The sequence below is a fragment of the Melospiza melodia genome (assembly GCF_035770615.1).
Source record: "Melospiza melodia melodia isolate bMelMel2 chromosome 3 unlocalized genomic scaffold, bMelMel2.pri SUPER_3_unloc_4, whole genome shotgun sequence".
Lineage (NCBI taxonomy): Eukaryota > Metazoa > Chordata > Aves > Passeriformes > Passerellidae > Melospiza > Melospiza melodia.
In genome coordinates this window covers 91,468-107,922 of record NW_026948494.1, presented here as the reverse complement: position 1 = coordinate 107,922, position 16,455 = coordinate 91,468, and the positions used below count along the sequence as shown (strand labels likewise).

At 47.3% G+C, this 16,455-nt stretch overlaps 1 protein-coding gene across 1 annotated transcript in view; it reads right to left on the bottom strand.

The window, feature by feature from the left end:
• Window positions 1–260: 260 nt before the first annotated feature.
• The window catches only part of LOC134432652 (protein-tyrosine kinase 2-beta-like), a 95,547-nt gene continuing 79,352 nt past the window's right edge, over window positions 261–16,455 (bottom strand). Inside the window, exons 21-26 of the mRNA XM_063181550.1 lie at window positions 12,633–12,837; window positions 9,234–9,339; window positions 9,076–9,141; window positions 2,475–2,603; window positions 1,594–1,955; window positions 261–714 (exon numbers count right to left, since the gene is read on the bottom strand). Of these exons, the coding sequence (XP_063037620.1) occupies window positions 261–714; window positions 1,594–1,955; window positions 2,475–2,603; window positions 9,076–9,141; window positions 9,234–9,339; window positions 12,633–12,837 (1,322 nt within the window). The remainder of the gene's footprint in view (window positions 715–1,593; window positions 1,956–2,474; window positions 2,604–9,075; window positions 9,142–9,233; window positions 9,340–12,632; window positions 12,838–16,455) is intronic.

Genomic DNA, 16,455 nt, shown 5'->3' with positions numbered 1-16,455 from the left:
GGAGGATCCCACCGGGGGACGATCCCTGAGTGATTTTGGAGGCTCAGGAATTCCTCCGCATGCAGAATCCCCACCAGGGAATGATCTCTGAGGGATTTTTGAGGCCCGGGAATTGCTCTGCATGGAGGATCCCACCGGGTGGGGGACAATCTCCGAGCAATTTTCGAGGTTTGGGAATTGCTCTGCATGCAGAATCCCATCAGGGAATGATCTCCGAGCAATTTTCGAGGCTCGGGAATTGCTCTGCATGCAGAATCCCATCAGGGAATGATCTCCGAGCAATTTTCGAGGCTCGGAATTGCTCGGTATGGAGGATCCCACCGGGGGACGATCTCCGAGCGGTTTTCGAGGCTCAAGAATTCCTCCGCATGCCGGGGGACGGTCTCCGAGTGATTTTGGAGGCTCGGGAATTGCTCCTCCAGCCACCAAATCCCACCGGGAGAATTTGCGAAGGATTTTCGAGGCTCGGGAATTGCTCGGCATGGAGGATCCCACCAGGAGACAATCTCTGAGTGATTTTGGAGGCCCAGGAATTTCTCGGCATGGAGGATCCCCACCGGGGAATGATCTCCGAGCGATTTTCGAGGCTCGGGAATTGCTTGGCATGCCGGGGGACAATCCCTGAGTGATTTTGGAGGCTCAGGAATTCCTCCGCATGCAGGATCCCCAAAGGGGGGACGATCCCCGAGCGATTTTGGAGGCTCAGGAATTGCTCTGCATGCAGAATCCCCACTGGGGAACGATCTCTGAGCAATTTTCAAGGCTCGGGAATTTCTCGGCATGCAGAATCCCAACGGGGGACAATCTCTGAGCAATTTTCAAGGATCAGGAATTGTTCCGCATGCGGGATCCCCACCGGGGGATGATCTCTGAGGGATTTTTGAGGCTCGGGAATTCCTCCGCATGCAGAATCCCACCAGGGAATGATCTCTGAGGGATTTTTGAGGCTCAGGAATTCCTCCGCATGCAGAATCCCACCGGGAACGATCTCTGAGCGATTTTGGAGGCTCGGGAATTCCTCCGCATGCGGGATCCCCACCGGGGGATGATCTCTGAGGGATTTTCGAGGCTCGGGAATTGTTCGGCATGCAGCATCCCCAATGGGGAACGATCTCTGAGCAATTTTGGAGGCTCGAGAATTCCTCTGCATGAAGGATCCCCAATGGGGGACGATCTCTGAGTGATTTTGGAGGCTCAGGAATTCCTCTGCATGCACAATCCCATCGAGGAACGATCTCCGAGCGATTTTGGAGGCTCAGGAATTGCTCTGCATGCACAATCCCCACCGGGGGACGATCTCCGAGCGATTTTCGAGGTTTGGGAATTGCTCTGCATGCAGCATCCCCACCGGGGGACGATCTCTGAGGGATTTTGGAGGCTCGGGAATTGCTCCACATGAAGGATCCCAATGTGGGACGATCTCCGAGCGATTTTGGAGGCTGGGGAATTGCTCTGCATGCACAATCCCACCGGGGAATGATCTCTGAGGGATTTTTAAGGCTCGGGAATTGCTCGGCATGGAAGATCCCAACAGGGGGATGATCTCTGAGTGATTTTCGAGGCTGGGGAATTCCTCTGCATGCAGAATCCCACCGGGGAATGATCTCCGAGCGATTTTCGAGGCCCGGGAATTGCTCAGCATGGAGGATCCCCACTGGGGGACGATCTCTGAGGGATTTTCGAGGCTCGGGAATTCCTCCTCCAGCCACCAAATCCCACCGGGAGAATTTGTGAAGGATTTTGGAGGCCCGGGGATTCCTCCGCATGCAGGATTCCCACCGGGGGATGATCTCTGAGCGATTTTGGAGGATCGGGGATTCCTCCGCATGCAGGATCCCCAAAGGGGGGACGATCCCCGAGTGATTTTGGAGGCTCAGGAATTCCTCGGCATGGAGGATCCCCACCGGGGGGACGATCTCTGAGTGATTTCTGAGGCTCGGGAATTCCTCCGCATGCTGGGGGACGATCCCTGAGCGATTTTGGAGGCTCGGGAATTGCTCCGCATGCAGAATCCCCACCGGGGAACGATCTCTGAGTGATTTTTGAGGCCCGGGAATTCCTTGGCATGGAGGATCCCCAAGGGGAGGACGATCTCCGAGCGATTTTGGAGGCTCGGGAATTGCTCTGCATGCATGATCCCACCGGGGGACGATCTCCGAGGGATTTTGGAGGCTCGGGAATTCCTCCTCCAGCCACCAAATCCCACCGGGAGAATTTGTGAAGGATTTTGGAGGCCCGGGGATTCCTCCGCATGCAGGATCCCCACCGGGGAATGATCTCTGAGGGATTTTGGAGGATCGGGAATTCCTCCGCATGCCGGGGGACGATCTCTGAGTGATTTTTGAGGCTCAGGAATTGCTGGGGATGGAGGATCCCACCGGGGCACGATCTCCGAGCGGTTTTGGAGGCTCGGGAATCGCTCCCGGATCCCGGTGTCCGTTGGGTGCAGCCGCGGTTGCCGCGCGCGCGCTTACCCTGACGCTGTGCCGCTGGAAGGCGCCGTGGCGGGCGGGGGGCGGCGTGCGCCGGGACGGCAGCGCCGCGCTCGGCACCTCGGCGGGGCTGGCCAGGGACGGAGAGCTGGCACACAGACCCTCGGGGAGCTGCCACGGCACGGAGCGGCCAGGGACGGGAACAACGGCAACGGGAATGGCGGGTTAGCGCGGACGGACGCACGGACGGACACGCGGATGGACACATGGAGGGACACATGGATGGACAAATGGATGGAGACACGGATGGACACATGGATGGATGTGTGGATGGACACACGGATGGACACACGGATGGATGCAAGCATGCACACGTGGATGGAGACATGGATGGATGTGTGGATGGACACAACGATGGATGGATGGATGGACACACGGATGGACACATGGATGGTCACGTGGATGGATGTGTGGATGGACACATGGATGGACACATGGATGGACACGTGGATGGACACACAGATGGACGCACGGATGGATTCATGGATGGACACATGGATGGACACACAGACAGATGCGCGGACGGACACATGGATGGATGTGTGGATGGACGTGTGGATGGACACGCAGAGGGACACGCAGAGGGACATGCGGAGGGACACACGGATGGACACACGGATGGATGCAAGCATGCACACGTGGATGGAGGCATGGATGGACACAGGGATGGACACAATGATGGATGTGTGGATGGACACACGGATGGACATGCAGATGGACATGCAGATGGACACATGGATGGACACACAGATGGACGGATGCACGGATGGACACACGGATGGACACACGGATGGACACGTGGATGGACACATGGATGGACACACGGATGGACACACGGATGGACACACGGATGGATGCACGGATGGACACATGGATGGATGTGTGGATGGATCAGATGGATGGACACGCAGAGGGACATGCGGAGGGACACGTGGATGGACACAGGGATGGACACACGGATGGATGTGCAGATGGACACGCAGATGGACACACAGATGAACACACGGATGGACACGCGGAGGGACACGGGGATGGATACATGGATGGGCACGTGGATGGACACACGGATGGGCACATGGATGGACAAATGGATGGAGACACGGATGGACACATGGATGGATGTGTGGATGGACACACGGGTGGACACACGGATGGATGCAAGCATGCACACGTGGATGGAGACATGGATGGATGTGTGGATGGACACAATGATGGATGCATGGATGGACACATGGATGGACACATGGATGGTCACGTGGATGGATGTGTGGATGGACACATGGATGGACACATGGATGGACACACGGATGGACACGTGGATGGACACACAGATGGACGCACGGATGGGTTCATGGATGGACACATGGATGGACACACAGACGGATGCGCGGATGGACACGTGGACGGATGTGTGGATGGATCAGATGGGTGGACACGCAGAGGGACACGCAGAGGGACACGTGGATGGACACAGGGATGGACACACGGATGGATGCATGGATGGACACAATGATGGATGTGTGGATGGACACACGGATGGACACGCGGATGGACACATGGATGGAACATGGATGGATGTGCAGATGGACACACGGATGGACACATGGATGGACACATGGATGGACACACGGATGGATACACAGATGGACACATGGATGGACACATGGATGGACACGCGGATGGACACACGGATGGATGCAAGCATGCACACGTGGATGGAGACATGGATGGATGTGTGGATGGACACATGGATGGACACATGGATGGACACATGGATGGATACATGGATGGATACACGGATGGACACATGGATGGACACACGGATGGACACACGGATGGACACACGGATGGACACATGGATGGATACAGGGATGGACACATGGATGGACACACGGATGGACACACGGATGGACACACGGATGGACACATGGATGGACACACGGATGGACACACGGATGGACACACGGATGGACACATGGATGGACACACGGATGGACACAGGGATGGACACACGGATGGACACACGGATGGACACATGGATGGACACACGGATGGACACAGGGATGGACACACGGATGGACACACGGATGGACACACGGATGGACAGACACACAGACAGAGCAGGAGCGCAAGAAGAGCGGGAACGGCGCCGAGAGCCGAGCCTGGGGTGGGGATCGGGCTGGAAGTGCCCTTGGGACATTTTAGGGGAAATTTTGGGAAGTTTTGGGAAGTTTTGGGAAATTTTGGGAAGTTTTGGGAAGGTTTTGGGAAGTTTTGGGAAATTTTGGGAAGTTTTGGGGTGTTTTGGGGTATTTTGGGGTGTTTTGGGACATCCTGTGATGCTTTGGGGAATTCCAGAATATTTCAGTTTATTTTAGGACATTTTTGCATCGTTTGGGATATTTTGGGATCCATTTAGTGCTATCCTGGCACATTCTGCCTTGTTTTGGGATATGATATTCAGGGATATCCTGGGATATTTTCAGATTTTTTCAGATATTTTGGGATATTCTGGGACATTTTGGGATATTTTGGGATATTTTGGGATATTTTGGGGTATTTTGGGATATTCTGGGATATTTTGGGATATTTTCGGGATATTTTCAGATTTTTTCAGATATTTTGGGACAGTTTGGGATATTTTGGGGTATTTGGGGATATTTGAGGCTATTTTGGAACATTCTGGAATATTTGGAATCTTTTGGAATGCTTTGGGAATGTTTGGAACACTCTGGGATATTTTGGGATTTTTTTTTCTGATATTTTGGGGGCATTTTGGGATTTTTTCAGGATATTTTGGAATACTTTGGGGTACATTGTGGCGTTTTGGGAAATTCTGGGATATTTGGGGATTTTTTTGGAATATTTTTGAATATTTCAGGATATTTTGGAATAGTTTGGGATATTTTTGTAGCGTTTTGGGCAATTTGGGGATATTTTGGGATTTTTTTCAGGTATTTTGGAATAGTCAGGGACATTTGGGGATATTTTGGAATATTCTGGGGTATTTTGGAACGTTTTGGAATGCTTTGGCAATTTTTGAAATATTCTGGGATATTTCGGGATATTTGGGAATATTCTGGGATATTTTTGGAATATTCTGGGATATTTTGGGATATTTGGGAATATTCTGGGATATTTTTGGATATTCTGGGATATTTTGGAATGTTTTGGAATATTTTGGGGTATTTTGGAATATTCTGAGGTATTTTGGGATATTTTTGGGTATTCTGGGATATTTTGGAATATTTTGGGGTATTTTGGAATATTTTGGGGTATTTTGGAATATTCTTGGGTATTTGGGAATGTTTTGGAATATTTTGGGATATTTTGGGGTATTTTGGAATATTCTGGGGTATTTTGGGATATTCTGGGTTGTTTTGGAATATTTTGGGATATTTTGGGGTATTTTTGGATATTCTGGGATATTTTGGAATATTTTGGAATATTTTTGGGGTATTTTTTGGTATTCTGGGATATTTTGGGGTATTTTGGAATATTTTGGGTGTTTGGGGATATTCTGGGGTATTTTCGGATATTTTGGGGTATTCTGGAATATTTTGGGATATTTTGGGATATTTTTGGGTATTCTGGGATATTGTGGAATGTTTTGGAATATTCTGGGGTATTTTGGATTATTTTGGGTTATTTTGGGATATTGTGGGATATTTTTGGGGTATTCTGGGGTATTCTGGGGTATTTTTGGATATTCTGGGATATTTTTGGGTATTCTGGGATATTTCGGGATATTTGGGAATATTCTGGGGTATTCTGGGATATTCTGGGATATTTTGGGATATTTTGGAATATTTTGGGGTATTTTGGAATATTTTGGGATATTCTGGGGTATTTTGGGATATTCTGGGATGTTTTGCAATATTTTGGGATATTTTGGGATATTCTGGGATATTTTGGAATATTTTGAAATATTCTGGGATAGTTTGGGATATTTGGGAATATTCTGGGATATTCTGGGATATTTTGGAATATTTTGGGGTATTATGAAATATTTTGGGGTATTTTGGGATATTTTGGGGTATTCTGGAATAATCTGGGGTATTTTTGGATATTCTGAGATTATTTTGGAGTATTCTGGGATATTTTGGAATATTTGGGGGTATTTTGGAATATGTTGGGGTCTTTTGAGACATTCTGGGATATTTTTGGGTATTCTGGGATTTTTTGGAATATTTTGGGATATTCTGGGATATTTTGGGATATTCTGGGGTATTTTTTGATATTCTGGGAATTTTTGGAATATTTGGGAGTATTTTGGGATATTTTTGGACATTCTGGGGTATTTTGGAATGTTTTGGAATATTTTGAAATATTCTGGGATATTTTGCGATATTTGGGAATTTTCTGGGGTATTTTGGGATATTCTGGGATATTTTGGAATATTTTGGGGTATTTTGGAATATTCTGGGGTATTTGGGAATGTTTTGGAATATTTTGGGATATTTTGGGGTATTCTGGAATATTCTGGGATATTTTTGGGGTATTCTGGGATATTTTGGGATATTTTGGGGTATTTTGGAATCTTTTGGGGTATTCCGGAATATTTTGGGGTATTTTGGGAATATTCTGGGATATTTTTGGATATTCTGGGATATTTTGGAATATTTTGGAATATTTTGGGGTATTTTGGAATATTCTGGGGTATTTTTTGATATTCTGGGAATTTTTGGAATATTTGGGAGTATTTTGGGATATTTTTGGACATGCTGGGGTATTTTGGAATGTTTTGGAATATTTTGAAATATTCTGGGATATTTTGCGATATTTGGGAATTTTCTGGGGTATTTTTGGATATTCTGGGATATTTGGGAATGTTTTGGAATATTTTGGGATATTTGGGGGTATTTTGGAATATTCTGGGATATTTTTGGGTATTCTGGGATATTTTGGAATGTTTTGGAATGTTTTGGGGTATTTTGGATTATTCTGGGGTATTTTGGAATATTTTGGGGTATTCCAGAATATTTTGGGGTATTTTGGGATATTCTGGGGTATTTTGCGATATTCTGGGATATTTTTGGATATTCTGGGATATTTTGGAATGTTTTGGAATATTTTGGGGTATTTTTGGATATTCTGGGATATTTTGGAATATTTTTGGGGTATTTTTTGGTATTCTGGGATATTTTGGGGTATTTTGGAATATTTTGGGTGTTTTGGGATATTCTGGGGCATTTTCGGATATTTTGGGGTATTCTGGAATATTTTGGGATATTTTGGGATATTTTTGGGTATTCTGGGATATTGTGGAATGTTTTGGAATATTCTGGGGTATTTTGGATTATTTTGGGTTATTTTGGGATATTGTGGGATATTTTTGGGGTATTCTGGGATATTCTGGGGTATTTTTGGATATTCTGGGATATTTTTGGGTATTCTGGGATATTTCGGGATATTTGGGAATATTCTGGGGTATTCTGGGATATTCTGGGATATTTTGGGATATTTTGGGATATTTTGGAATATTTTGGGGTATTTTGGAATATTTTGGGATATTTGGGGGTATTTTGGGATATTCTGGGGTATTTTTGGGTATTCTGAGATATTTTGGAATATTTGGGGGTATTTTGGGATATTCTGGGGTATTTTGGGAATACTTTGGGGTATTTGGGGATATTTAGGAATATTTTGGGGTATTCTGGGATATTCTGGGATATTTCGGAATATTTTGGGAATACTTTGGGGTATTCTGGAATATTCTGGGGTATTTTTTGGATATTCTGGGATATTTTGGAATGATTTGGAATATTTTGGGATATTTTGGGATATTTTTGGGTATTCTGGGATATTTTGGGATATTCTGGGATATTTTTGGATATTCTGGGATATTTTGGAATATTTTGGGAATACTTTGGGGTATTCTGGAATATTCTGGGGTATTTTTGGATATTCTGGGATATTTTGGAATGTTTTGGAATATTTTGGGATATTTTGGGATATTTTTGGGTATTCTGGGATATTTTGGGATATTCTGGGATATTTTGGGATATTCTGGGATATTTTGGAATATTTTGGGGTATTTTGGGATATTCTGGGATATTTTTGGGTATTCTGGGATATTTTGGAATGTTTTGGAATATTTGGGGGTATTTTGGGATATTCTGGGATATTTTTGGGTATTCTGGGATATTCTGGAGTATTTCGGGATATTCTGGGGTATTTTTGAATATTCTGGAATATTTTGGAATATTTGGGGGTATTTTGGACTATTCTGGGGTATTTTGGGATATTCTGGGATATTTTTGGGTATTCTGGGATTTTTTGGAATATTTTGGGATATTCTGGGATATTTTGGGATATTCTGGGGTATTTCGGGATATTCTGGGGTATTTTCGTGTACTCTGGGATATTTCGGGCTATCAGGAATAACCCCAGAACGCAGAACCCACCGAGCCCCGGACGCTGTGGATTATTCCCCAGAATTCCCGGCTGGATCCAAATCCCGTCGGATTTTGGGGGGCGCGGGATCGTTCGCCCCCCAAATTCCCCACGACCTTCCCCCAACCTCGACCCCTCCAAACCCCCGGAACCCCCAGGATTTCCCCCAAATCCCCGAATTCCTCACCTGGAACTGCAGCCTGGGCGCCAGGAGATTATTCTGGGGCGGCGCCTTGTGCGCGGGCCTGCTGGGCTGTGGGAACGGGGGGGATAAAAAAATGGGAATTGTTCTGGATTCCATCCGGGAAATCCCGAATTTCCGCATCTCCCGGCCCCGATCCCGACCTTGGGCGGCGGCTCCGGGAACGGCGGCTCCAGGATCCGGGGGGGGCGGTGGCGGCCGCTGCGCTCCTGCTCCTGGGCCAGCTCCTTCTCCATCAGGTAGATGTCGCTGCGGGGAGGGGACATCGGGGTGAAAATCACAGGAATTTCTGGACTCGGGGAACCCTCGGAGGGTTTGGGTTCCTTTTCCATGAAATTCCCCAATCCCCGCGGTTTTCACACATTTTTCATCCTCATTCCCAACCCTCTGTCCCTCCATGGATCCTCCAGAATTACGGCTCTGAATCCAAAATTTTCCATGAAAAATTTCCCAATTCCAAAGTTTTTCACAGATTTTTCATCCACATTCCCACCAATCCATCCCTCCATGGATCCTCCAAAATTCCCTTTGGGGTTGGAGGGTTTCAGTTCCGAGGAACGGCTCTAAATCCAAAATTTTCCATGAAAATTCCCAAATCCAAAGTTTTTCCCAGATTTTTCCCCCTCAAAATTCCCACTTCTCCATCCCACTCCAGAATTCCCGGCCTCGGGGAACCCTCGGAGGGTTTGGGTTCCTTTTCCATGAAATTCCCCAATCCCCGCGCTTTTCACAGATTTTTCCTCCTCATTCCCAACCCTCCGTCCCTCCATGGATCCTCCAGAATTACGGCTCTGAATCCAAAATTTTCCATGAAAAAATTCCCAAATCCAAAGTTTTTCCCAATTTTTCATCCACATTCCCACCAATCCATCCCTCCATGGATCCTCCAGAATTCCCTTTGGGGTTGGAGCGTTTCAATTCTGAGGAACGGCTCTGAACCCAAAATTTTCCATGAAAATTCCCAATTCCAACATTTTTCCCAGATTTTTCCTCCACATTCCCACCTCTCCATCCCACTCCAGAATTCCCGGCCTTGGAGACCCCTTGGAGGGTTTGGGTTCCTTTCCTGTGGAAAATTCCCAATCCCCGCGGGTTTCACACATTTTTCATCCTCATTCCCAACCCTCCATCCTTCTGGATCCTCCAGAATTACGGCTCTAAATCCAAAATCTTCCATGAAAAAATTCCCAAATCCAAAGTTTTTCCCAAATTTTTCATCCACATTCCCACCAATCCATCCCTCCATGGGTCCTCCAGAATTCCCTTTGGGGTTGGAGGGTTTTGTTTCCCAGGAACGGCTCTGAACCCAAAATATTCCATGAAAAATTTCCCAATTCCAAAGTTTTTCCTGGATTTTTCCCCCACATTCCCACCAATCCGTCCCTCCATGGATCCTCCAGAATTCCCTTTGGAGTTGGAGCGTTTCAATTCTGAGGAACGGCTCTGAACCCAAAATTTTCCGTGAAAATTCCCAATTCCAACGTTTTTCCCAGATTTTTCCTCCACATTCCCACCTCTCCATCCCACTCCAGAATTCCCAGCCTTGGAGACCCCTTGGAGGGTTTGGGTTCCTTTCCCGTGGAAAATTCCCAATCCCCGCGCTTTTCACAGATTTTTCATCCTCATTCCCAACCCTTCATGGATCCTCCAGAATTACGGCTCTAAATCCAAAATTTTCCATGAAAAAATTCCCAAATCCAAAGTTTTTCCCAAATTTTTCATCCTCATTCCCAACCCTCCATCCCTCCATGGATCCTCCAGAATTCCCTTTGGGGTTGGTGGGTTTCAATTCTGAGAAACGGCTCTGAACCCAAAATTTTCCATGAAAATTCCCAAATCCAAAGTTTTTCCCAGATTTTTCCTCCTCATTCCCAACCCTCCGTCCCTCCATGGATCCTCCAGAATTACGGCTCTAAATCCAAAATCTTCCATGAAAAAATTCCCAAATCCAAAGTTTTTCCCAAATTTTTCATCCACATTCCCACCAATCCATCCCTCCATGGGTCCTCCAGAATTCCCTTTGGGGTCGGAGGGTTTTGTTTCCCAGGAACGGCTCTGAACCCAAAATCTTCCATGAAAAATTTCCCAAATCCAAAGTTTTTCCCAGATTTTTCCTCCTCAAAATTCCCACCTCTCCATCCCACTCCAGAATTCCCGGCCTCGGGGAACCCTCGGAGGGTTTGGGTTCCTTTTCCATGAAAATTCCCCAATCCCCGCGCTTTTCCCAGATTTTTCCTCCTCATTCCCAACCCTCCATGGATCCTCCAGAATTACGGCTCTAAATCCAAAATCTTCCACGAAAAAATTCCCAAATCCAAAGTTTTTCCCAAATTTTTCATCCACATTCCCACCAATCCATCCCTCCATGGATCCCTCAGAATTCCCTTTGGGGTTGGAGCGTTTCAGTTCTGAGGAACGGCTCTAAACCCACAATTTTCCATGAAAAAATTCCCAAATCCAAAGTTTTTCCCAGATTTTTTCCCCCTCAAAATTCCCACCTCTCCATCCCACTCCAGAATCCCCAGCCTTGGAGACCCCTTGGAGGGTTTGGGCTCCCAAGAAAGGCTCTGAATCCAAAATTTTCCGTGAAAATTCCCAATTCCAACGTTTTTCCCAGATTTTTCCTCCACATTCCCACCTCTCCATCCCACTCCAGAATCCCCAGCCTTGGAGACCCCTTGGAGGGTTTGGATGCCCAAGAAAGGCTCTGAACCCAAACTTTTCCAATAAAATTCCCAATTCCAAAGTTTTTCCCAGTTTTTTTCCTCCACCATTCCCACCTCACCACCCCACTCCAGAATTCCCAGCCTTGGAGACCCTTCGGAGGGTTTGCGTTCCCAGGAAAGGCTCTGAACCCAAAAGTTTCCACAAAAACTCACAATCCCAAATTTTCACCCACCATTCCCAACCCTCCATCCCTCCATGGATCCTCCAGAATTCCCTTTGGGGTTGGAGGGTTTCAATTCTGAGGAACGGCTCTGAACCCAAAATTTTCCATGAAAATTCCCAATTCCAAAGTTTTTCCCAGATTTTTTCCCCCTCAACATTCCCACGTCTCCATCCCACTCCAGAATTCCCAGCCGTGGAGACCCTTTGGAGCTGGAACGTTTCGCTTCCCAGGAACGGCTCTGAAACCCCAAAACTTTTCCACAAAACCCCTCGACTTGAAGTTTTTCCCAAATTTTTCATCCACATTCCCACCTCTCCATCCCACTCCAGAACTCCCAGCCTTGGAGACCCTTTGGATTTGGAATTTTTTACTTCTGAGAAAAGGTTCTGAACCCCAAACTTCTCCATAAAATTTCCCAATTTGAAGGATTCTCCTAGACTTTCCCTCCACCATTCCCACCTCTCCACCCCACTCCAGAACTCCCACCCTTGGAGACCCTTTGGAGCCGGAACGTTTCGCCTCCCGGGAAAGCCTCCGATACCCAAAACTTTTCCACAAAACCCCTCAATTTGAAGTTTCTCCCCCTTTTTTTTTCCCCTCCACCAACATTCCCACCCCTTTCCCACGCTTCCCCCACCATCGCGGGCCCCACCTGAGGCTGCAGACGAGCTCCTGGAAGCGCGGCCGCTCGGCGGGGTCGTAGTCCCAGCAGCGCGTCAGCAGCGTGTAGAGCACGGGCGGGCACGGCTCGGGCTTGGGCAGGCGGTCGCCCCGCTCCAGCACGGCGATCACGTCCTTGTTCTCCAGCCAGAAGAACGGCTGCTTGCCGAAGCTCAGCATCTCCCACACGCACACGGCTGCGGGGACCGGCAGCGCCGGGAATGCGCCGGAATGCCCGGGAATATACCACGCTCCCCCGGGGCGTGGTTTATCGGGGGTTCGGCATGGATGGAGGTTGGGGGTTTGTTAAACAATACCAAAATTTTCCCCAAAATCGCTGGATTTTGAGGAGAACCTAAGGATGGGGGTCTGGTGGTGCTTTAATGGAAATTGGGGTTTTTTAAGCAATCCCAAGTTTGACGGAAATTGGGGTTTTTTAAGCAATCCCAAAATTTCCCCAAAATCCCTGGATTTGGAGGGAGAACCTAGAGATGGTGAGCTGGTGGTGGTTTGATGGAAATTGGGGTTTTTTAAGCAATCCCAAAATTTCCCCAAAATCCCTGGATTTTGAGGAGAACCTAAGGATGGGGATCTGGTCGTGGTTTGGTGGAAATTGGGGTTTTTTAGCCAATCCCAAAATTTCCCCAAAATCCCTGGATTTGGAGGGAGAACCTAGAGATGGTGAGCTGGTGGTAGTTTGATGGAAATTGGGGTTTTTTAAGCAATCCCAAAATTTCCCCAAAATCCCTGGATTTTGAGGGAGAACCTAAGGATGGGGATCTGGGGATGCTTGGATGGAAATTGGGGTTTTTTAAGCAATCCCAAAATCCCTGGATTTTGAGGAGAACCTAAGGATGGGGATCCGGAAATGTTTTCAGGGGATGGAAATTGGGGTTTTTTAACCAATCCCAAAATTTCCCCAAAATCCCTGGATTTGGAGGGAGAACCTAGAGATGGTGAGCTGGTGGTGGTTTGATGGAAATTGGGGTTTTTTAAAGACTTCCAAAATTTCCCCAAAATCCCTGGATTTTGAGGAGAACCTAAGGATGGGGATCCGGTGGTGGTTTGATGGAAATTGGGGTTTTTTAAGCAATCCCAAAAATCCCTGGATTTTGAGGAGAACCTAAGGATGTGGATCCGGTGGTGGTTTGATGGAAATTGGGGTTTTTTAACCAATCCCAAAATTTCCCCAAAATCCCTGGATTTGGAGGGAGAACCTAGAGATGGTGAGCTGGTGGTGGTTTGATGGAAATTGGGGTTTTTTAAGTAATCCCAAAATTTCCCCAAAATCCCTGGATTTTGAGGAGAACCTAAGGATGGGGATCCGGTGGTGGTTTGATGGAAATTGGGGGTTTTTTAAGCAATCCCAAAATCCCTGGATTTTGAGGAGGAACATAAGGATGGGGATCTGGTGGTGGTTTGTTGGAAATTGGGGTTTTTTAACCAATCCCAAAATTTCCCCAAAATCCCTGGATTTCGAGGGAGAACCTAAGGATGGGGATCCAGTGGTGGTTTGATGGAAATTGGGGTTTTTTAAGCAATACCAAATTTTCCCTAAAATCCCTGGATTTTGAGGAGAACCTAAGGATGGGGATCCGGTGGTGGTTTGATGGAAATTGGGGTTTTTTAAGCAATCCCAAAATCCGTGGATTTTGAGGAGGAACCTAAGGATGGGGATCCGGTGGTAGTTTGACGGAAATTGGGGTTCTCAAATCAATCCCAAAATTTCCCCAAAATCCCTGGATTTTGAGGAGGAACATAAGGATGGGGATCTGGTGGTGGTTTGATGGAAATTGGGGTTTTTTAAGCAATCCCAAAATTTCCCCAAAATCCCTGGATTTTGAGGAGAACCTAAGGATGGGGATCTGCTGGTGGTTTGACAGAAATTGGGGTTTTTTAAGCAATCCCAAAAATCCCTGGATTTTCAGGACACACCTAAGGATGGGGATCTGGTGGTGCTTTGGTGGAAATTGGGGTTTTTAAAGCAATCCCAAAATTTCCCCAAAATCCCTGGATTTTGAGGGAGAACCCAAGGATGGGGATCTGGTGGTGGTTTGATGGAAATTGGGGTTTTTCAAGCAATCCCAAAATCCCTGGATTTTGAGGAGGCACCTAAGGATGGGGATCTGGTGGTGGTTTGATGGAAATTGGGGTTTTTTAAGCAATCCCAAAATTTCCCCAAAATCCCTGGATTTGGAGGGAGAACCTAGAGATGGTGAGCTGGTGGTAGTTTGATGGAAATTGGGGTTTTTTAAGCAATCCCAAAATTTCCCCAAAATCCCTGGATTTTGAGGGAGAACCTAAGGATGGGGATCTGGGGATGCTTGGATGGAAATTGGGGTTTTTTAAGCAATCCCAAAATCCCTGGATTTTGAGGAGAACCTAAGGATGGGGATCCGGAAATGTTTTCAGGGGATGGAAATTGGGGTTTTTTAAGCAATCCCAAAATTTCCCCAAAATCCCTGGATTTGGAGGGAGAACCTAGAGATGGTGAGCTGGTGGTGGTTTGATGGAAATTGGGGTTTTTTTAAGCAATCCCAAAATCCGTGGATTTTGAGGAGGAACCTAAGGATGGGGATCCGGTGGTGGTTTGACGGAAATTGGGGTTTTTTAAACAATCCCAAAATTTCCCCAAAATCCCTGGATTTTGAGGAGGCACCTAAGGATGGGTGAATGGAAGCTCTTCCCTAGGATGGGTTCTCCCAAGGGGAAAAATTTGGGATAATTCGGAGCTGGAAAAAAAGTTTTGGAATTCTGGAGTGGGATTTGGGCCTGTGTGTGCCGTGGGAAAGGGATCGGTCCTGGGATTTCTCTTCCGTTGCATGGGAATCAAGGGAATCCCAGAATCCCAGACCTCGGTGATGAATCCCAGAATCCCCCAATTCTGAACCCCCGGATCCCCAAATTCTGAATCCCAGGATCCCCCAATTCTGAACCCCGGGATCCCCCAGTTCTGAATCCCAGAATCCCCCAATTCTGAATTCCGGGATCCCAAAATTCTGAATCCCGGAATCCCCAAATTCTGAACCCGATAAGCCCAAATTATGAACCCCAGAATCCCCCAATTCTGAATCCCAAAATCCACCAATTCTGAACCCAGAATCCACCAATTCTGAACCCCAGGATTCCCCAATTCTGAATCCCAGAATCCCCCAATTCTGAACCCCAGGATCCCCCAATTCTGAACCCCAGAATCCCCCAATTCTGAACCCCAGAATCCCCCAATTCTGAATCCCAGGATCCCCCAATTCTGAATCCCAGGATCCCAAATTCTGAATCCCAGGATCCCCCAATTCTGAATCCCAGGATCCCCCAACTCTGAACCCCAGAATCCCCCAATTCTGAATCCCAGGATCCCCCAATTCTGAACCTCCGGAACCCCCAATTCTGAATCCAAGGATCCCCCAATTCTGAACCCCAGAATCCCCAAATTCTGAATCCCAGAATCCCCCAATTCTGAACCCCAGGATTCCACAACTCTGAATCCCGGAATCTCCCAATTCTGAATGCCAGAATCCCCCAATTCTGAACCCCAGGATCCCCAAACTCTGAACCCCAGGATCCCCCAGTTCTGAACCCCAGAATCCCCCAATTCTGAATCCCGGGATCCCAAAATCTGAATCCCAGAATCCCCCAATTCTGAACCCCAGGATCCCAAATTCTGAACCCCAGGATTCCCCAATTCTGAACCCCGGATCCCAAATTCTGAACCCCAGGATCCCCAATTCTGAACCCCATAATCCCAAATTCTGAATCCCAGAATCCCCCAATTCTGAACCCCAGGATCCCCAAATTCTGAATCCTGGGATCCCCCA